The sequence below is a fragment of the Calypte anna genome, chromosome 14 (genome assembly GCF_003957555.1).
Source record: "Calypte anna isolate BGI_N300 chromosome 14, bCalAnn1_v1.p, whole genome shotgun sequence".
In the NCBI taxonomy this organism is placed as follows: domain Eukaryota; kingdom Metazoa; phylum Chordata; class Aves; order Apodiformes; family Trochilidae; genus Calypte; species Calypte anna.
The window spans coordinates 854,451-875,243 of NC_044260.1; the positions used below are offsets into that span (position 1 = coordinate 854,451).

Sequence of the window (20,793 nt, forward strand, 5' to 3'; positions counted from 1 at the left end):
GCAGCCCCCCGCGGCCTTCGCCTGCCGGGAGGAAGCGCGTGCACGGAGCCTTCCTCCAATCAGCGACAGGCACCGCCCCTCCCGCCGCGCTCTCGGCCAATCGGTGCGCGGCGCCGCCCCTCCCGCTGCGACCGCCAGGGCCAATGGGAGCGAGCGGAGGCGCTGCCGGGAGGGCCTGAGCTGAGGCGGCGGCGGCGGCCTCGGGGAGCGGAGCGGGGAGAGGAGCGGAGAGGAGCGGAGCGGGCGGCCCCGGCCCCGGCTTCGGCCCCGGCCACGCTGGCGCCCGGCGACCCTCCCGAGATGCCGGTGCGGAGCGAGCGGTGCCGCGCGGGTGGGGCGGCGGGTTCGGTTTCTTCTCCCCCCTCCGTGTCGGCCGCCAGCAGCCTGGTGCCGCCGCCCCCCATCAACACGGCGCAGCCCGGCGTGGCCACCTCGCTGCTCTACAGCGGCGCCAAGTTCCGCGGGCAGCAGCGGAGCAAGGGGAATGCCTACGAGGTGGAGGTCGTCATGCAGGTGAGGGGCCCCGCGGCGCCCGCTTTCCCCCCCCCCCTCCCCCCGGGCCCCGCCGGTGCTCCCAGGCCGCGGTCACCACCCCCACACCCCCGGTTCCCTTCCCGGCCGTCCGGGCTCCCGTCCCCTCGGGTCCAGTCGCCTTTTCTCCTCGCTCAGCCCGCCGCCGTTCCCCTCAGCCCCGGTTGCTGCCTCTGCCGTTCTCCGGTTCCCTCAGAACGCTGCTGCCGTCCCCTGAGCTCCGGCGGGGGCTGTGGCTGAGCTGGGGAGGATCCTTTCGCAGCGTCCCCGTTCCCCTCAGCCCCGGTGAGGTGGGACCAGGAGTGCAGAAGCCTCGGGGGGGACCCTTCCCCTCAAGGCCTGGAGGGTCCCTTGGTCCTCCCTGCCTGACCTGGTTGTTGTTCCCCTGGTTCCATCAGACCCAGTAACAGCTGTGAGTTCTTGGGCTCTGGGGAGATCTCCGTTCCCCTGTGGGCTCTCCCGTTCTGAATGAGGAAAAAAGACCCTGGCCTCTTCCCCTTGGGCCCCAACAGAGCCTCTTTCTCTGTGCTTGTTTCCTCTCCAACCCTCAGGATGACCTCCAGCCCTCAAGCCTTTTCCTTCCCCCTTTGCCCCATTCCTCTCAGCCATGGCAGGGTTCATAGCTCAGGGTCCTTCACCTGCTCCCTCCAGGCTCTGGGGTGTCTGTGCCCCTCCATGCCATGGGGCAGAAGGCTGAGAGCCCAGCTTGGAGTGGGTGTTGTCCTGGGAAGTCCTGGGTCAGCCTGTATTTCAGGCCTGGCTGGAAAGCAGCAGGGATCCACGTCCCAGTCCCTGGCTAGCACAGCGTGGACCTGGGAGCCAGGGCTCCCTGTCCCTGGGGGGTCAGAAGTTCCTCCAGGTAGCCTGGAGTCAAGCGTGGTGGTTCAGGAAAGCAGCCAGAGAGCTGTAGTGCCCAGCTGTGCCAGGGACACTGCTTTGTGTGGCTGTCCCATTCCTCCCTGCAGCCACTGTCACCCCATATCCTTTGTTTTCAGTCCTAGGCATTGGCAGGAGGGCTTTGGGCAGAGCTGGTGAGGTGTGCGTGGAGCCATGGGCACATGAGCAAGCCAGACATCTGAGCCACACTTTCCTCTAGAGCACCCTGCCCCTCACAGCTTTGTTCCCTCTTTGGTGACACGGGGATCCTGGGGGACCTTGGTTGAGTGTGGAGCAAGTTCAGTGGCAAAGCTGAACGCCTGTGCTGGCGTTTTGGGGTAGTGTCAGAGCCCTGGGGTGGGGTGGGTTTGTACCAGAGGGTCTTGGTTGTTCCTCGGGGTCCTTCCCTTGTCACAGCACCGGGGAGCTGCCGGGGTTTGCCGCGGTGGGGACATCCCATGGCCGATCAGCTTCACTGCACGCTGCCTTCTGGCGGGGGCTGTGGCTTTTTGTGCTAAAAACGCTGCTGTTGTGTGGCTGTCAGCTGAGGAGAGGTGGCTGCCTCTGCTGAGCACACAGAAACGGTGCTCTCCTTTGATCCCGGGTGGGGAAGATCCATCTCCTCACAGCTGATGTTTGCACTTCCCCCAGATAATTCCCCTTGGAAACTGAGCTGGAGGTGTCGGGGATGGGAGGGAAGCTTGGAAAATCCCCTGGGTTTAAAGGTGCTTGGAACAGGCGTAGCTCCTGTCTGCTTCCTGCACAGAAGCAGCAGCAAGGTGCAGTCCTGTAACTCAGAAGAAGGGTGATGTAAAAGCAGTAGGTCAGGGAGAAAAGCCTCTCCCAAAACACATGAGATATCATCTGCCTTCTGAGCAGGTTTTGGTGTGCTTGGGACGAGGCAGGGAGTGCAGGTAGTGTGCTGAGAGGTGTGGGGCAGGCCAGTTAAATAGACAGTGAAGCTCAGGGCCATGTTTTCTTCCTCTGGCCTGAATAATCTGCATTAAATAGGTGCTTTTCACTCTGATTGCACCTGAACTCCATTTTGCTGGCAGCAGTTGACTGAGAAATGTGGGGGCTGGGGGTGTGGGTGCTCTCACTTGGAGAAGACTGTGAGTCTGCTTCCTTCTGGGTGGAGAGAGGGGTTTTGCTTCCCTTTTGAGACCTCTGGACAGGGAGTGATGGAGCTGGAAGCAGGTGGGGAGTTGTCAGGCCTGGCATGTGGGGTTGTCAGCACCTGTAAATGAGCTTTCCAGGTTGTTCCCAGGTGTGGGGAATTGCTGCCAGTGAGTGCTGGGCAGTGAGCTGGACAGTCTGTACCAGTGGAAGCTGAAATTATTCTTGGAGGGGTCAGAAACTGCTTTGGATCAACTGGCATTTGCTTATGGTTGGGCTTTGCACTCTTTTCTAGCATGTGGATATGGAAAACTCCTATCTCTGTGGATACTTGAAGATTAAAGGCCTTACAGAGGTGAGTGTTAACTGCTGAGCAGCAAGAGATGCTGTGTGGAAGCTTTGCTGGCTTCTGGTGAGGTGGGAAAAGCTGCCACCAGGAAGAGGGAGGGGGGAGGGATTGTGTGTACAGTGTGGCCACAGAGCAGTTGAACAGCTTCAGTCTGGTGTTCTTGGCTTGTCAAGCAAATCCAGAGGGTTCTTTTGGGAGTCCTGAGTGAGGGAAGCATATCCAGCATCCCTGAAGGTCTGAGCAGAACTGGGGCTGTGCTGCAGTCAGCTTTAGGCACTCCACCAGCTAAACCAGGACAGATCTTTACACTCTTCCTTCCCCATCCACCCCCTGAGGTCTGCTCATGGTGTTGGGCAGTTGGTGGGAACTGTGTCCCAGAGGTGATGCTGTGTGTCTGGCATTGCCCAGGAGCACCTGGAGAAGCTCACTCACCCCGCTGTGCCCTGCCTCCATTCTCCTCCTCATCTGGTGCCAAAGCAAAGCTGCAGAGGAGCATCTCTTCCAGGGTGGCTCAGTCCAGCCCTGGGGTTTTGTAGCCACCACCACGTGTCTGCCTGGGGAGCACTGCTGGCTCTGAACCACCTCTTGTGATCCTCCCTCCAGCTGGGAGCTGCCCCCCACCTCTGACACAGCTCCTTCTGGTTTCACAAAGTGAATCGGGAGGCTGGAATGAGGGGGTGGAGGCTGTGGATGTGCAGAGTCAGCCTCCAAGAGGTGTGAGGCAGGAGAAGTCAGGGTGCTGCTTGGAGGAGCACCAGCCTGGGGCTCCTGCTGCAAGACTCTGCTTTTTGCTGAGCACACGTGCACCTCTGTCTGTGTCTGAGCTCCTGTCTCTGGGTGACAAACCTTCTGACCTCTCCTTCATCTCTCCTAGGAGTACCCAACCCTCACCACTTTCTTTGAAGGGGAAATAATCAGTAAAAAACACCCTTTCTTAACACGCAAGTGGGATGCTGACGAAGACGTGGATCGTAAACACTGGGTAAATAAATCCTGGGGGTGGATGTGTGTCTGGGCAGCTGGTTTAGAGGTGAGATGCAGTGGGTGCCCACGCAGGAGCTCTGTGGGAAGGGCCCTGGCAAGCTCTCTGTTCCTGCTGTCTCCCTCCTTCCCACACTGGGTTCTTTTGGCTGTGATCCAGGAGAAGGGAGAGTGTCTTGCTTTCCACTCACTAACCCTGTGGTTGGAAGTGAGCAGGAGCAATCCCCCTCTCTCAGCCTGCCCTTGGTCTGAAGCCTTGTTGCAGAGAGGTGCAGGGCAGTGGGTACCTGTGTCACAGCCACCTCAGTGCCCTGCTCAGGCTGGGGTGTGGCTGCTGCCCTGCCAGCTGATCTCCTCCCCACCTTGACCTTTGCTATTTTGTGCCAGGCTTGGATGGTTATTGTGCTTCTGTCAAAACATCTCCCTCTGGAAGCAAAGGAACTTCTTCAGCCTGGCTGGAAAGGTGCTGGGTGTCTGGAAATGCCCTGTGCCAGTCCTGGGCTGTGTGTTTAGCACAGCTCCAGGAGAAGAGCAGCCCCTTTGGCCAGGAGGTCCTGTTCTGTTGCAGTTTGTCCCTCCTAAACCAGCTTGTACAACTGAGCAGTACTCCTCTTTTTTGTCTTGTTTTAGGGAAAGTTCCAGGCTTTTTACCAGTATGCAAAAACATTTAACTCTGATGACTTTGATTATGAGGATCTGAAAAATGGGGACTATGTCTTCATGAGATGGAAGGTAAGCTCCACATGTCTGCTTCTCTGGTGAGCTGCTCACAAACAAATGGCAGAGCCTTGTGGTGCCTGAAAGCTTTTTCTGGTTTAACAAAAGAACTCACTCTGCCAACCTCCTAACCCAGCATACTTGCACGTTGCAGTGTCACTTCTGTCTAGCCAGCTAATTGCATCCTTAAGGGCTGCAGCCACGGCTGAAAACACAACAGGAAAATCTGGTTTGGTGTTGCTCTAGAGGATGAGAGAGTTGGTGTGTCCAGTCCCTGTGTGTTTGAACCTCTCTGCTCTTCAGCTGAATCAATTAATTCCTCTTCACATGAACCTTGGGCAGCTGCAGGGAGGAGAAATCATGGGATCCCAGACTGGCTTGGGTTGGAAGGAACCTTAAAAATCATCCAGTTCCAACCTCCTGCCATGGGCAGGGACACCTCCCACTAGATCAGGTTGCTCCAAACCCCATTCCACCTGGCTTTGAACAGTTTTAGGGGTAGGGCAGCTGAAGCTTGTATGGGCAACCAGGGCCAGGGTCTCACCACCCTCACAACAAAGAATTTCTTCCTAATATCTCATCCAAACCTCCCCTCTTTGAGCTTGAAACCACTCCCCCTTATCCTGTGGTGTGGTATACAGGCTACCTACCCTTGGTAAAAACTCCCTCTCCAGCTTTTCTGAAGCCCCTTCTAGATACTGAAGGGCTGCAATAAGGTCTCCCTGGAGCCTTCCCTTCATCAACCAAGCAGCTCAGAGTCCTGATTTTGCAGTTGGCCTCTGGTTTGCTGAGGCTGAACTGAAGCTGATCCTGTGCACACTGTAATAAACCATCTCTGTTCTCATCTGGCTGCCTCCCTGTGAGGTGCCCACAGTGGCAGGTGCTGAAAGAGCAGGCTGGGCTCTGGGCTGCTGCAGGTGCAGGGAATGCTGAGCCAGGAATGCTTCTTGTTCATGGGTGCCAATATTCAGTTTGAGAGGGCAAACTGGGGTGGGGGGCATTAGTATTTGACTGGAGTTCTAAAATGTGGTCTGTGTTCTGTGTGCAGGAGCAGTTCCTAGTCCCAGATCACACCATCAAAGACATCAGTGGTGCTTCCTTTGCTGGTTTCTATTACATCTGCTTCCAGAAGTCAGCAGCATCTATAGAGGGCTATTACTACCATAGGAGTTCAGAATGGTAAGGAAGCAAACAGTGACTCCTCTTCTGCTTCTCTGCAGCCTTGGGAGTGTCCAGGTGGTTCTTCTCTGGGCTGGGAAGAAGATTCAGTCTGGTGGCTGGAGCTTGGGGCAGAAGGGAGGGGGTGTGTGCCCTGCTCATCAGCCTGTTCATGTGGTGTAAAGTGCTGCTTTTTTCACATGGCCAGGGATAACCAGGCTGGAGATGTGGTGCAGGGCAGTGGCAAGGTCTGGAGATCAGCTGTGGCCCAGTGAAGCAATGGCCTGGTGGGAGGGGAGGCAGACACTGTGGCTGTGGGTTACTAAAAGCATCCAGAAGCCTGGTCCCAATCCCAACTCTTGTAGGGCTTGTGTGCTCCTGCCCTCCCGTGGGGAGAGGCTGAGTGTGTGGGGTTCTGCTTGGTTCAGGGAATCAAGCTTTGAGCTTCCACCACATCTTGTCCCTTCAGAAGATGTCAGAGGAGCCTTCCAGAAGGAGCTCAGTGCTTTCTCACATATTGCAGCTGGGCTGTTGCTCCCCTCAGGCAGGAATCTTGTTGGCCCAGTCCTTCCTAGCCCACAGTCCTTGGGCTGTTGGTATAAGACAGGGGTAACAGTCAAAGGGGGTTGGTTGTTTTCTTGTTAAAACCATGTGACAAGTGGCTGTGGAGAGCTCTCTTCCTTCTGACAGCCTCGGGGATCTGTCACACACAGCTGGTGGATCCAGAGGGTGGCTGGAAGCTCTCAGGGGAGGGCAAGGTCCCTGGGAGGCTTTCAGACAGATGCCCTCAAGCTCAGCTTTGAAAGACCCGAGTGTAATTTGCAGCTGGAGCAAACACTTGTTTGAACATGAAAGTTTTTGAACTTCAAAAGGTGTCTAAAAACCAGAGTCAGCCCACCTGGGCACTGCTGGCTGTCTGGAAGGCACAGGAATGGGAATGAGGAGTGACACTGAGCTCTGACAGGGTTTTGGGACCATCCCATGCGTGTTGGGTGCCTGAACACCTCAGAGAGGACTCGGAGACCCTTGTGGGGGCAAAGAGAGGAGATTTCCAGCAGGGTGTCTGCAAAGCTGGAGTCCTGAGTGCTCGGGGCATTCTGTGTAACCCTCTCTCTTGTCTCCCCCCTCTCTCCCAGGTATCAGTCACTGAATTTAACTCACGTTCCTGAGCACAGTGCTCCTATCTACGAATTCCGATGACAGCTGCCCAGAACTGGTACTGTCCAGAACCAAACAGGGCAGGAGAGCATGGCCTGCCAGGAGAACTGTGTCCCTGTGGGAGCACGGGAATGCACGCTTCTCTCCTGCCCCTCGGACTCGTGAGAAGAGAGCCTGAATGTTAAACCCACCCAGCACAAGGAGTGTGGCTGCTGGAGCCTGATTCTCCCTCCTGTCGAGTGGCGATTTGATCTTTACTCTGGTTTTAAGCTACCTTTAAATGCACTTTCTTATTGCACAGCTAGTTTCTCTATCACTGAAGTTCCTCCTGGCTCTCCTCTGGAAGCTTTTTCTCAGTAGCTGGAGTCAGTGGTCTGAGTAATAAGAAAATAGAAGCTCGGTGCTTATATTTTCATTGTTACAGCCTGATTTGGGTTGAAATCGCCAGGATTCAGGTGTATTGCCCTGATTGTCAGCTCTGATGCTCCCTGGAGCCGGGTCCTGTGTGTGAGGCTCTGCTTGGCAGAGAGCTGCAGAGTCTGTAGGGGGGGTGTTGGCTGAGACAGAGAAGGCTTGAAATGAGTCTCTTTTGCTTTGTGTTGGCTAACGAGGTTAGCCAGAGCTGCAGATCTTGCAGGAACACCAGCCCTTTGGAGCTGGGAGCTGTTCCCAAGTGTCTGGATACGCCACTGGGAATTGATTTGATGTTTATGGACTTCCAGGCTCTCAGTAAAGTGGATCTGAACTCTGCTTATATAGGTGTATATTTGCTCTTTACTTAAGTTAAGGGTAAAAACAGACAAACAAACAAACAAAAAAACCAAAAAAAAAGAAAAGAAAAAAAAAAACAAGAAAAAAAAAAAGACTTATTGAAAAAAAAAACCAAACAAGATCTTTTTATGGTTCCTTTTCCCAAGGAGCCTACAGGAAATGCACAAGTACTTGTGTACGTGTGGCCGTTTTCACATTGAAAACCGGGAAGTCCCGCGTTGGTTTTTATATCCGTGTCTGTAACCAGCTTTGGGCAAGTAATCTGGAGTGCAAGTGCTGAGCAGGAGCTGTTCAGCATTTGTACTCACTCTTCATGCTTCACCAACACCGCTGCTTGGTACCTTTTTGCAAGGAAAAAAAAGAAAAAAACCAAACAGCCCCCGCTTCCCCCCCGGCTCTGAAGTGTTCCCAGCGATGGGACCTGAGGCTCGTGTGCCAAAGTGTGAGTGTGGGTTTGTTTTGGTTTGTTTTTTTTTTTTATAAAAGTTGCCCTCAGTTTTGTATTGAATGTGACAGTCCCACCCGTGGGGCTTTTGTGAGAGTTTTGTTTGCCTTTTTCTGGCTGTTGCTGGGTGTTGAAGGACTGGTTTGGTGCTTGGGAGAGGGAAGCGAAGCCTCCGGGTGCCCGGTGCTGAGGTGGTTTGGCTTTTCTTCTTTTTTTTTTTTTTTTTTTTTTTTAACTAACTTTCTTCTTTTTTTTGGCAGCGTGGCTGTCTGGTTTCTTGCAGTTAGTTTAAGCCTTAATGAGAAAGCATCCAGGTCTTGGAGAGCCCATTTCTGATCTTCTGAGTTGGGATCTGGCACGATGGGAGAAGCGGCTGCGCCGGTCTCAGGAGGTGACGTCGGGAAGCACCCGTCTCCAGCGGGCTGCTCACCCCAGGGAAATCTGTTTCCCTGGCACAAACAGAGACCTGCTTAGGGGAGAGAGAGAGGGGGGAGGCCCTTCAGGAGCCCCCCCTGGTGATGGAGGAAGCGTGAGCTGTTGTCTGGGTGGTTGCAGATGGGTTTGTAGAGTAGCACGAAGGTGAGCGGGAGAGCGATTGGAGGCGTGGAGGGAGAGGTGGCTGCGAGCAGAGCTGTTGGGAAGTGGATTCCCCTTTCATCCTGCTCCTCTGGGAGCCTCCCCCAAAGCTGTGTGGGTGCTGAGGACCTGAGCTCTGCTGGCTGCAGCCCTCCAGAGCTGTCTGTGTGCCACGTTGGTGCCCGTGTGGCTCTCCCTGCCCTCGCCAGGGCTCCCACTCAGGTTTCTGATGTGGTGCAGTCACTTGGCAGCTGCTGGGTTAGGAGGGCTCTGGGGTTGTTTGGTTTGTATATCTACCCCAACACTGCTCTGGAAGTTTTCCTTTGAGGCTTGATGAAGTTGTGAGAAGGTTGGGGAAGGAGCATGCTGCTCTCTGCCCATCTCCCTCCCCTCGTCCTGGTGTTCGTTTGAGGCTGAAATCCGAAATGGCCAGGGTGATGCTGATGCAAGTTGGTGGGTGTAGAGCAGGTCCTGGAGCTGGGAGGTTCTTAGGGCCCATCAGTCTTCAGAACTTCCTTCCTCTAAACCTTTCCTTTTGGTATTCTTGGACTGAGGGGAGATGTTCCCTGTGTCAGGGGGTGGTGAGAGGGGCTGAGGAGGCGTTTGCGGAGCCGTCACCGTCTGAATTAAAGATGAAATGTATTTAAGGGCTCTGTGTCCGTGTCTGTCTGTCGACTAAAGCATTCCTCAGTGCTGAAGGGAGAGATGGGATTCATCTTCTCCCTCCAAAGTTTCTCTAGGAATCCACCAAGCTGCTGATTGCCTTAAAACACACGATCTGGCCTTAATTAAAGGAGCTGGATTGCCTTAGTTAGGGGCCAGGCCTGCGCTGGGGGGCTCCCTCTGGCCCCCCACCTGCCTCCTTAGCCCTGTCCATGTAAGCAGCTCCCGTTATCCCCCAGTTTATCCTCATTTCCCGGCTCCCTATGGGATCTCCTCCTCTTAGTGCCTCTGCCGGGCGGAACCCGGAACGCGGAGTTTGGGAGGCGACCGGAGCGGCGCGGCGGGAGCACAGCCCGGACGCTTGAGGGGGTTGGACGGACGGACGGGCCCGGCAGCACTTCCGGCGGGCGGCGTGCCGGGGCCTGGGGAGGCGAACGGGCCGGTCCGGTCCGGTCCGGTCCGGTCCCGCCATGGGGATCCTGGAGAAGATCTCGGAGATCGAGAAGGAGATCGCCCGCACGCAGAAAAATAAAGGTTCGGGTTGGGCGGGGGAGCGTACGGGGGTTGAGGTACCGGCGGTACCGGACGGGACGGAACCTGACGGGGTTGGGAGGGGGGAGAGGAGGTGTGAGGGGCTGGGAGGGGGGCAGAGGGGCTGCCGGGCTCGGGGGGGGATATAGGGGAAGAGGGAGCAGGGGGGTGTGAGGGGCTGCGGGGTTCTGGAGAGACTGGACCGGAACCCGGGGGTACCGGGGCTGGGGAAGGGGGGGGTCTGAGGGGCTGCCGGGGTCTGGGGGACAGGGTGATGGTGTGGGCTGTGGGGTGGTTTGGGAAGCTGGGAATACCCCAGGAGCCCAAGTGCTGCTGGATCAGAACCGCCCGGTTGGGAGATCCCGGTGCTGGGCCTGGAATGGCAGAGGTGAGAGAGGGGTCTGGGGAGCTGAGCTCCTCCTGGGCTCTGCCAGGGGGGGTCCCAGCCCCTGCTGCTCCTTCTGGCAGCTGTGGGACATGATGGGAAGGAAAAGAGAGGGAATCCCGCGCACTGCTGGGTCGTGTCCTTCCTGCTGCACGGGAGGGTCTGGAGAAACAACTCCCTGAAAGGAGGTTGGAGCCAGGGGGGGGGTTGGGCTCTTTTCCCAGGCAACTCTCAGCAAGACAAGAGGGCACAAAGGGTCTCAAGTTGTGCCAGGGGAGGTTTAGGTTGGAGATGAGAAAGAATTTCTTTCTGGAGAGGGTGATCAGGCATTGGAATGGGCTGCCCAGGGAAGTAGTGGATTCTCCGTGTCTGGAGATCTTTCCAAAGAGCCTGGATGTGGCACTGAGTGCCATGGGCTGGGAACCACGGGGGGAGTGGATCAAGGGTTGGACTTGATGAGCTCTGAGGTCCCTTCCAACCCAAATGGTTCTGGGATTTTGTGAGAGGACAGGGGAAATGGGTTAAAAGTTGGAGAGAAAGGGGAGATTGAGGTTGGAGATGGGGAAGAAATTCTGGAATTTGAGGGTGGGGAGAGCCTGGAACAGGTTGAGAGAGTTGGGGGTGTTCAGTCTGGAGGAGGCTCAGGGGAGACCTCATCACTCTCTGCAACTCCCTGAAAGGAGGTTGGAGCCAGGGGGGGGTTGGGCTCTTTTCCCAGGCAACTCTCAGCAAGACAAGAGCCCATGGGATAAAGAATTTTTTTCCTAATATCCAACCTAAACCTCCCCTGGCAGAGCTGAAGCTTCAGCTCTGCCAGGGGAGGTTTAGGTTGGATATTAGGAGGAAATTCTTTAGGAATTAGGAAATTTAGGAAGGAATTCTTTGCAGAGAGGGTGCTGAGGCATTGGGATGGGCTGCCCAGGGAGGGGGTGGATTCTTCATCCCTGGAGGTTTTGGAGCAGAGCCTGGATGTGGCACTGAGTGCCATGGGCTGGGAACCACGGGGGGAGTGGATCAAGGGTTGGAGCTGATGATCTCTGAGGTCCCTTCCAACCCAGCCAATTCCAGGATTCTAACTAATTATTGTTTTGGGGGGGAGGAACAAAACCTGACCAATAGCAGGGAAAAGGAATCCTGCATTTTTGGAGTGCTGAACGAGATGGGGTGTGAGGAGGGTCCTTTGCTCAGGAGGGGCTTCTTCACCCCCCCACTCCCCACTCCTGCCCCTGCTCCCCCTCTGGCTCTTTATTTCCCTTGAATCTGATCTCTCTGCAGGTTCCCTGGGGGTTTGCTCTCAGCAGTTGCTGTTTCACAGGGCTGCAGAGCAGCTGGGGGGTGGCAGTGGGTGAGGTGCTGGGTGACATCTGTGGGGTTTCTTCTCAGGAAGGTTCTGTAATCTTTAGAAGTGCTTTGTCAGCAGCTTTTCCTCAGCCCTTGTTGCACTGGTGTCATTCCAGCCACTGAGTACCACCTGGGCCTGCTGAAGGCAAAACTTGCAAAGTACAGAGCTCAGCTTCTGGAACCTTCCAAATCTTCAGCTGCTAAAGGAGAAGGCTTTGATGTGATGAAATCTGGAGATGCCCGGGTGGCACTGATTGGTTTTCCTTCTGTGGGTAAGGTCAGTGAGTGCTTAACTTACCCGTGGGGCATCTCTGCTTCCAGCTGGGAGATCAGAACCCAGCTTCTCTTTGTCCTTCACCTTTCTGCCTCCAGTTAGAGCTGGGGACCCCCCTCCTGCACCTCTGGTGTGTGTGGTACCCCAGGGGTAAGGACCTGGCCCTGGGTCCTGCCCAGCCACAGCCCTGCTAAGGAAAGCAGTGGCTGATTGGGTCACACAGTTGGTTTTTGGGGAAAAGCTCTTCAAGATCTTCAACCCCAGTTGTTCCCCCAGCTCTGCCAAGGCCACTGCCAACCCCTGTCCCTCAGCTCCACAGCTCTGAAACCCCTCCAGGGATGGGGACTCCACCCCTTCCCTGGGCAGCCTGAGCCAGGGCCTGACAACCCTTTGGGAGAAGAAATCATTCTTACATCCAATCTGAACTTCCCCTGGAGCAACTGGAGGCAATTTTACCTTTGTTTGGCTAAAATGTTTCTTGTTGTGTGTCTGGTTCAGTCCTGGTGCCCAGGACAGCCACAACATCACCCCTAAAAGCTGAGGGACGGTTCCCTGCCTCGTGTGCTGCTCAACACTTACCAGAGCTTCCACTGAAATTCCCCTGGTGATGCTGACTTCTTGCATTTCAGTCCACATTTCTGAGTTTAATGACCTCAACTGCCAGTGAAGCTGCATCTTATGAGTTCACCACCCTGACGTGTATCCCAGGAGTCATAGAGGTGAGCAGGGTTCTCCTCCTCTCTGCAAGGTCATGGTAAGAAACCCAAACCTGTAAATGTGTCTGCTCACACCAGCCACACCTGTGCTGGCACAGAGCAGCTCATGGAATGGAATCACAGAATGGTTTGGGTTGGAAAGGACCTAAAATATCATCCAGTTCCAACCCCTGCATGGACAGGGACACCTCCCACCAGCCCTGGGTGCTCCAAGCCCCATCCAACCTGGTCTTGGACACTCCCAGGAGGGAACAGCTGCAGCTTCCTTGGGCAACACATCTCTGTGTCTCACCACCCTCAAATTCAAGAGTTTCTTCCTCATGTCCAACCCAAATCTCCCCTCTTCACATTTTAAACCCTTGCCCCTTGTCCTCTCACTACACACCTGTGCAGAAAGCCCTGCCCCAGCTTGCTTGTAGGCCCCCTTCAGATATTTGAAGGCTGTGATTCCCAGAGGTGTCTGCTGGCTTCTGCTTTCATCTTCAGGAGGTCTGGAGTGCTTGTGGTGTCAGATCCCTGCAGTGCTGGTTTAACCCTTCCCCAGGCTCCATAACTGCTCAGGACTCACTGCCCAAGGAGGGGTTCACAGGCTGCTGTTCCTCTGACAGGAGTAATTCCACAGTTACCAGCTGAGTTTTTTTATAACCCTTGACCAGGTGGCTGGAAGCCTTGGCAGATTGGGTTTTAGTGAAGCTTTAGAAGAGGCAATCTGCACTGGGATCAGTTTGGAAAGAAAACTCAACTCCTGCCCCTGAGGAGTTTTATTTTGTGGTGGCCTCAGCATCCATCAGCCAAATGATAAAGGGAGTCAAGCTGAGAAGTGTCCAAGAGCAATTGGCAAAATTCTGGCTCAGAATCAAGAGCAGAGTTAAATAATGAAAGTGACTGGATTGGCCTTAAAAAGAACACAAATACTGTAGCACATCCAGACACATCCCCCAGGGGCTCAAGCTGCTGCTGAAGACATGGCTGCAACAGGAGCTGGGAGGGAAATGCCCTGGAGGATCTCCTGGATGAAAATCTCCTGGTTTTTCTTGGCAATGTTGAGATCCCTCTTGATAAGAGATGGTGGCACTTGCTTGTTGCAGTCCTCTCTCATCTGACCAAGAAAGTCAGTGGGTTTTATTTTCCTTCCCTTTCCACCAGCTCAGGGTAACACTGCTCTTGTGCTGGGTGGTTTCCCTGGTGCTGTGTCCAACTCCCATCCCTGAGTGCTTTAGGGAGGTGCAGATCTGATGTGCTGCAGTGTGTGGTGGTGAACACAGCCTCCCAGGAGGCTCCCTCAGAGCCATCAGCTTTCTGCAGAGCTGTCCTGCTCTCTCAGGGTCATTCATCTCCCCCTCTCTGCAGGCTTTGGCCTCCAGCAGGTGTGGCAGGGGGGCTTTGGAGGCAGCCCAGCTGCTCTGCACAAAGCCCTCAGCTTCCCTGTCCTTCTCTTTCCTTTTCAGTACAAAGGAGCCAATATTCAGCTGCTGGATCTGCCAGGAATCATTGAAGGAGCAGCACAAGGTTGGCTGAGCTCTGTGTTGGTGTCAAGTAGGGATTTGCCCTCAGTAGTGCCTCAGTGCATCAAATGTTAGCAGCTTTCCTGGGCCAGCAGTTCCCACCTTGGCTTCCCAAGTTTTGGAGTCTTTGGTCTTACGTGAGGCACGATTCTCATCCCTGAGCCCACGGGTGCCTCTATATGGAGCAGAAAGATGCTTCTCTGGAGGTGGGAGCCAAGGCAAGCCAGTCACTTCTCACCTTCTTGTGTGAGTGTGATCTTGCTCATCTGTTTTCTGGTACAGAGGAAATCTAAAGAAAGATTCTGGAGGGGCGGAGGGGGAGTTGCAGCCAAGCAGTGACCTCTCCTGACTGATTCCCTGAGTTCCTGCAAGTCCTCCCATGACTCCTGCTTCTGGGAAGATATGTTGGCTGTGTCTCTCTGTTTTGTCAGTGCCCTGGTTGTCTGATCATGTCAGAAGATGCCTTAAGCAACTTTGGGAAATCTCCTAATGATATATTTTTTTTTTAATGGAGTGTTATGGCCTGGTTAATCAGGTCTCTCTCCTTGTTGATCAGAAGGTGTGTGTAACCCAGGGGTCCTGGGCATCTTGTCTGTGCTGCCTGGAGCTGCACGTCTGTCCTGCTGGCAGGATGTCATTTCCACCTGTACAGGGTCCCCCAGCAGCTTCCTGCAGCCAGCACAGCCCTGCAGGGCCTTTTCCTTGCTTCCAAGCAGGGTGTAAGAACTTCTGCTCTCACATCTCCTCTCCCCTCAGGGAAAGGCAGAGGTCGGCAGGTGATAGCAGTGGCCAGGACAGCAGATGTTGTTATTATGATGCTGGATGCCACCAAGGGTGAGGTACAGAGGTGGGTGTGGGTTTCTGGGGCTGAGCTGGGAGCTGGGGAGCTGGGTTTTGGGGTTTCTGGGGCTGAGCTGGGAGCTGGGGAGCTGGGTTTGGGGGTTCCTGCCTGCCCAGGAAACGTCAGCTCTCCACATGTCCTCTGCTCGTAGGGGAGCTGGTACTTGAGCTCTTGAGCACGAGGGGGAGGTTATGCTCTGTTAGAAAGGTGCCAGCTGACCACGAGCAGCACGTGCTGAGCTCTCTGCAGGTCTCAGCTGGGGCTTCCCAGCTGTAGGAAGGATCATTCCCAAAGGATTGGTTGTTTGGAGACAAATGTCAACCTCGATTTCTACCACAGGCTCTGTCCTGTGTTAGCTGTGGTGTTGAGGTTGCAGTGAAAGCTCATGGCAAGGCTGTGTCTAACTAAAACAGTCAGAAAAGGGGTGTGTGTGTGTGTGTGTGTGTGTGTCCCCAGGCCATGCCCAGGCTCACAGGTACTGACAGACATTTATCCCTGCAGGGCCCTGCTGGAGAAGGAACTGGAATCAGTCGGGATCCGGCTGAACAAAAGCAAACCAAATATCTACTTCAAGGTGAGGTTTCCTGGGCTGCTGCAAGCACACCTCGTGCCTGGCTGCTTGCCCAAAGCCCAGGTTGCTGTGTGCATTGGACAGACTGAAGAAGGGGGGGTTATGGATTTGGCAGACTGTTATTTAAGCTGCTTTGTTGCCCCCCACCCCCTGCCACTTGCAGCCGAAGAAGGGTGGAGGCATTTCCTTCAACTCAACTGTCACGTTGACTCAGTGCTCTGAGAAGCTGGTGCAGCTCATCCTCCACGAGTACAGTATCCTTTCCAACTACAGGAAACCTCTTGGCTGTCAGCAGCTCATGAGTCAAGTGGTACCTGCTGCAGAGGACAGCTTTGCCACGTGTTTGGTGCTTGCTGGGCTGAGAACAGGCTCTGACAAGCCACCTCAGCCTGCTGGCTGACAGCCGTGTGTAGATGTGTTGGGATTTGGGCCTTGACAATGTTCCCCTCAGAAATCTTCAATGCTGAAGTCCTGTTCAGAGAGGATTGTTCCCCTGATGAGTTTATTGACGTGATTGTAGGCAACAGGGTCTACATGCCATGCCTCTACGTGAGTATCTTGGACACAGCCTGCCTGCTGCCCCACCCAGCATCTCCCTTGCTGAAGGTTCTTCCTAAAGCAGCAAAGATCTGGGGTTTAGGAGGTGGGAAGCTCAGCTCCACAGGGAGCCTCTGATCCTTTGTACATGTGCACTATGCTCTGTGTGTGCTCCCTGTGCCCTCTTGTGGCTGGCTGCCGTGGAACATCTCCCTTTGGGGGGACTTGCAGCATGTTCTTCAGAACTTTAAAAGGCCCAAACTTAGATTTAGGTTCCCAACTTCAACAGTTTAATTTGCTTGAGAGGCTGGGCCTGCCCTCTGGCTGACAGGAGCTGTGCTTCTGTCTCAGATGCTGGAGCTGCCTTGTCATACCAACGTGTAGGTGTCAGCCTCCCTGCAGTGTTGTGGTGTTGGTTCCCTAAAGGATGTGTTGTTGTGCCTTTAACTTAGGTTTATAACAAGATTGACCAGATATCCATGGAAGAAGTGGATCGCCTTGCTCGGAGACCCCACAGTGTTGTCATCAGGTAGGAGCCCAGGGTCCTGGTTTGGGTGGTGTGGAGGTTCATTTCACACCCCTTTCTTCAGCTTCTCCCAAGAAGGAGCTGCTAGGGCTGCCCAGAGCTGTAGGGGTGAGAGGCAGAGCTGCTCTGCCATGTTTTCCAAGCCTCCTTGCTCTGGAGGGAAGGCTTCTCCAGGCTCTCTGCAGGCCAGAAGGAGCCACCTGAGCTTATTTCCTTAGATGTGCTGATATCTCTGACTGGGGCTTTGCTGCTTCAAAGCTTCTTGCCCTTCTGAAGGTGTTTGTTTCACCTTTTCTGTTTCCTTTACTGCCTCATTAAGGACTTCTCCCTTTGTTCCCCAGCACTTTAATCAGACATCTCACCTTGTTCTCCTGGATCTCTGAATTACAGCAGCACTAAACATTTAGGTGTTCCTGGTGTTTTGCAGCTGTGGCATGAAGCTGAACCTGGACTATTTGCTGGAGAAGCTCTGGGAGTACCTGGCACTTACCTGCATCTACACCAAGAAACGAGGACGTGAGTGACCATGGGCTGACCCAGGAGGTTTGGTGGCTGCTCCTCAGAGGCAGACAGAGAGCCAGAGGGGCTTGGCTGTCAGGGATCTCTTGGGTTTTGGGAGTGCTCTCCCTAACCAGCTTTTGGCTCTTGAGAGCTGCATTCTGTTCCATCTGGTCCAGTCCTGGGTGTCCCCCTCCTTTCTGCACGGAAGAGATGAATTTTCTTTCCTAAGACTTTGCATGATGATGGAAGGAAAGTGGGCAACTGTGCAGCTTTCTGCCTTGTTTTGCACGCTCTGTGATGAGCTGTTCAGCCCATTGCCACCCAGAAGAGGTCTCCAGTTCCTGCTGTGAGAGGTTTGGTGATTCCTGTGCCAGGCTCCTGAGGGCGAGGAGTACCTTTGATCCTCCTTTTGCTTGACAATTCACTGGCAGCTCCTCCCAGAGATGAAGGCACAGCTTTGACTTGTTCCTGTTTGGTTTGAACAGCTGAGACTCTGAACTTGGGTGGTTATGAGGAGATGAGGGCACTTTCTGTGAGCTTGTTAAGCTTTGAAACCCCAGGTATTTTACAGAAAACTGCAAAGTGGTTTGGTTTTACTTGAGCTGCAGGTGTGTCTTGATGTGGGTGGTTTCGTTTGTCTGAAATATCTGGAATGGAGTTGGAGCAGGGGAGTTGTGAGGAAGCTGTTGGATGTGTGACAGGGGTCAGCATCCTTGTGGGTACTGGTGTGTCTACAGAACTTGTCTGATGCTCTGACATACCTGGATTCTTGTATTGTCCAGGAGCTGAGAGGGTAATGGGATGAGGAATTGGGGAATAGTAAGTACAAGGCAACGTGGGGTGGTGTCAGCATGTGAGAACACACCTGATGGAAATCCAGTGCCTTTTGGTTTTTTACTCCCTCTTCTGTTTCTCCACAGAGAGACCAGACTTCACAGATGCCATTATTCTACGGAAAGGGGCCTCTGTGGAACATGTGGTAATTTCCCTGCATCTTTTACATTTCCTCACATGTAGGAGGCAGGTTCTTCTTGGAGGCTGCTGTGATTTCTACCTTGTAAAGCTTGGCATATGTCAGTGTTTAGTTGGGCTTCCACTTCTGTTGCTTTTACTGCCTCTCTCTGCCTCAGGTTCCTTTCCTCACTGCTATGAAAGGTCATAAAAATGTCCTTAATGCAGCCCAGGGGGTTGTGTCACTGAGCTGCCTCATCTCCTGTCTGTCTGTCTGTCTTGCAGTGCCACCGAATTCACAGGTCATTGGCCAGCCAGTTCAAGTATGCCTTGGTGTGGGTAAGTGTTTAACAGCAAAGGAAATCCCCATCCTCAGGTGTTTCTGGTCTTGTCCTAACCCTTCTCCCCCTTTTGCTTCTAAGGGTACAAGCACAAAGTACAGCCCTCAGAGAGTGGGCTTGACCCATATGATGGAGCATGAAGATGTCATTCAGATCGTGAAGAAGTAACCCTCTTTGCTGGTGCCTGGCCTTGTCTTTAATCACTAGGACTGGAACTGACCACATAAATGCAAAACAAACAACAAAACAAAAGAAAGAAAGAAAGGAAAAAAAAAAAAAAAAGGGAAAAAGAAAAAGGGAGACATGTTCCACAGCCAGGAAAGCTTCCGTGAAGCTCCTTCTCTTGGAGAAAGGCAGAAAATGTGCCTGCAGGTGGGGATGGGGAAGATGGGTTTCCATCTTGCAGCATTTCAGGTTGAGTAATATTTCTTAAAAATTGAAAAAGGAGACAGTTATCCTAGGACACAGTTCCCACAGCCAGCAGCATCCTGCCCCTAGTAGAGTTTGCCCATAGATCCGTGGGTTAACCTGCTGGTGGCTTGCTTAAGCAGAGGGAAGTTTATGGGTTGATGTGAACAGATTTGGCCCTGTGCTTTGGGAGGGGAAGCCAGGGCTGATTGAACATTGCTGATGCTTTGCTGCTTATCCATTCCCTTAATTTAAGCATTGATTTGAAACAGAAACAAAGCTCTCCCTTCCCTGCTCACTGGGCAAGTTGTCTCTGCAGCTTTCAGGCCTGGAGACTTCAGGCTGAGTAAACCCCTGGATTTATCATGGTCCCACCTCAATTAATATTACAAGGTGGCACTTTTTGCCTGCCTTAGCTCTGCAGTAAGGTGTGTAGGACATCCTGGTCCAACTGGTACTGTGAGAGATGAGGAATGAAACCTCATTAATAAATGGTTAACCTGATCAGACTGCAAAAGGGTACGATCCAAGAGCTGAGGTCTGCAGTCAGGAGTCCCTTCTGACATATCAAGGAGCTGTCTTGGGAGTTTGCTCCTTTGCTCTTGTCCTCCCCGTGAGTCCCCAAGGGTAATGGTTGGGGCTCTGCTTCTTTCTCAGTCATGCCCCAGAATTCCAGTAACAGCTCCAAGCACCATCCCATGCCATGGATTTTACCTGAGGTCTGTTAAACGTTGTTGCTTGCCTGGATATTTTCCATCAGAAATCTGGGATTTTTCTAATCATGCTTTTTTTCATGGAACACTGATGCTAAACTGAATTCAGAGTGCCTGATAAAGAGAACAGCTCTTTCCTTCTGGGATCAAGAGTTGCCAATAGCTTTTATTTTCTTTTCATTGACAAAGGGTTCGGTCTGATGTGGATTCTTAACTGTGAGGGCAGGTCTGGTTGCAAATATGTCTGCACAGGGCTCCTCCTTCCCTCTCCTTTGTGTTCCTCCCCAACTGATCGAGCAGAAACTGAAGGATTATTTTATTTGAGAAAATAAAAGTTGATATTTCATGTGAACTGTAGGTGTCTGCCTGCAGCGGGCAGACCTTTTGGTGTGTTTCCTAACTTTTTATTATTATTATTTTTAACCTTTGGCCACCTGGGTGTTGTTGCAGGAGGTTGTAGGGGAGAATAGATCGCCAAGCGGCTTCAAGAGAGCGCTGAGGCCGGAGGGGAGTTGATGGGGACATAAATAGCTGTTATACACAATATCCCAGCTAAGAAGGTGACTTTGAACTCTGTAAGTTCCTGGCTTTGTTTGCAGCTGGAGTGCAGAGCAAATCCCGACTGCGGTGACTCCAAATTAGCCGCATCCTGCCGGAGCTGGCCATGGAAAGCAGGCGCTGCCCTGCGTGAGGTGGGTGGGATGCAGTTCCAGGACATTAACTTGCCCTTTACGTTTCCCTGTGAAGGTTGCAGAGGCAGAGGTGCCTGCACAAATTGTTCTTTCGCTTTCATTTCTGTCCCTGGGTTTCTTGACTTTTCACTCCAAAGCTGGGAGCCTGCCAAGACCCCACCGGGCAACCAGAACTGCTGAGTGGGCTTCGTCCTTGGGCCCAGGTAGTGTGTGGAGCTGTGGAAATAATTGATGCCCGAGGCTGAAATGCACAGTATCACCTGCTAAAACATGGCCTTGGTTAGTTACTGCCTACCTTTCAGTGTGTTTGGGTTTCAAATTGACTGATGCAGCATGCCATTGTTAAAAAGCCCTCTGTCTAATTAGCCTTACTCTTCGTTTAGGAAATTGGGCATTTTAGCCTGTTCAAAATGAACTGATCCGTGATTAAATTCAGAATGGGGGATGAAGTAGAAATAGCTAAGCCAGAAGAAGCTAACTTCTGGGTTTTTTTAGTGAGAGTAGCTTTTTCTGTATGCAAGTTTATGGCTGTCTTGGAAAATGCAGCATTTAATTGCAGCACTCACTCTTCCAGACGGCTTCCCTGATTGTTCTGCATTAACGTTAAAAGCTGCAAACA

The 20,793-nt window shown here is 53.4% G+C and overlaps 2 protein-coding genes across 2 annotated transcripts; both read left to right on the forward strand.

Moving 5' to 3' along the window:
* The first annotated feature begins 233 nt into the window (after nucleotides 1-233).
* Nucleotides 234-8,008, forward strand: GID4 (GID complex subunit 4 homolog). Its single transcript, XM_030460060.1, has 6 exons — nucleotides 234-513; nucleotides 2,819-2,878; nucleotides 3,747-3,854; nucleotides 4,484-4,585; nucleotides 5,619-5,749; nucleotides 6,865-8,008. Exons 1-6 carry the CDS (start codon nucleotides 301-303, stop codon nucleotides 6,926-6,928), a joined length of 678 nt encoding a protein of 225 aa, XP_030315920.1. The 5' UTR covers nucleotides 234-300; the 3' UTR covers nucleotides 6,929-8,008.
* Nucleotides 8,009-9,721: 1,713 nt separating this feature from the next.
* Nucleotides 9,722-19,834, forward strand: DRG2 (developmentally regulated GTP binding protein 2). The gene is made up of 13 exons (XM_030459829.1): nucleotides 9,722-9,875; nucleotides 11,715-11,875; nucleotides 12,502-12,591; nucleotides 14,037-14,097; nucleotides 14,850-14,940; nucleotides 15,436-15,508; nucleotides 15,669-15,759; nucleotides 15,957-16,054; nucleotides 16,495-16,571; nucleotides 16,996-17,084; nucleotides 17,990-18,048; nucleotides 18,306-18,359; nucleotides 18,443-19,834. Exons 1-13 carry the CDS (start codon nucleotides 9,812-9,814, stop codon nucleotides 18,527-18,529), a joined length of 1,095 nt encoding a protein of 364 aa, XP_030315689.1. The 5' UTR covers nucleotides 9,722-9,811; the 3' UTR covers nucleotides 18,530-19,834.
* The last annotated feature ends 959 nt before the right edge of the window (nucleotides 19,835-20,793 follow it).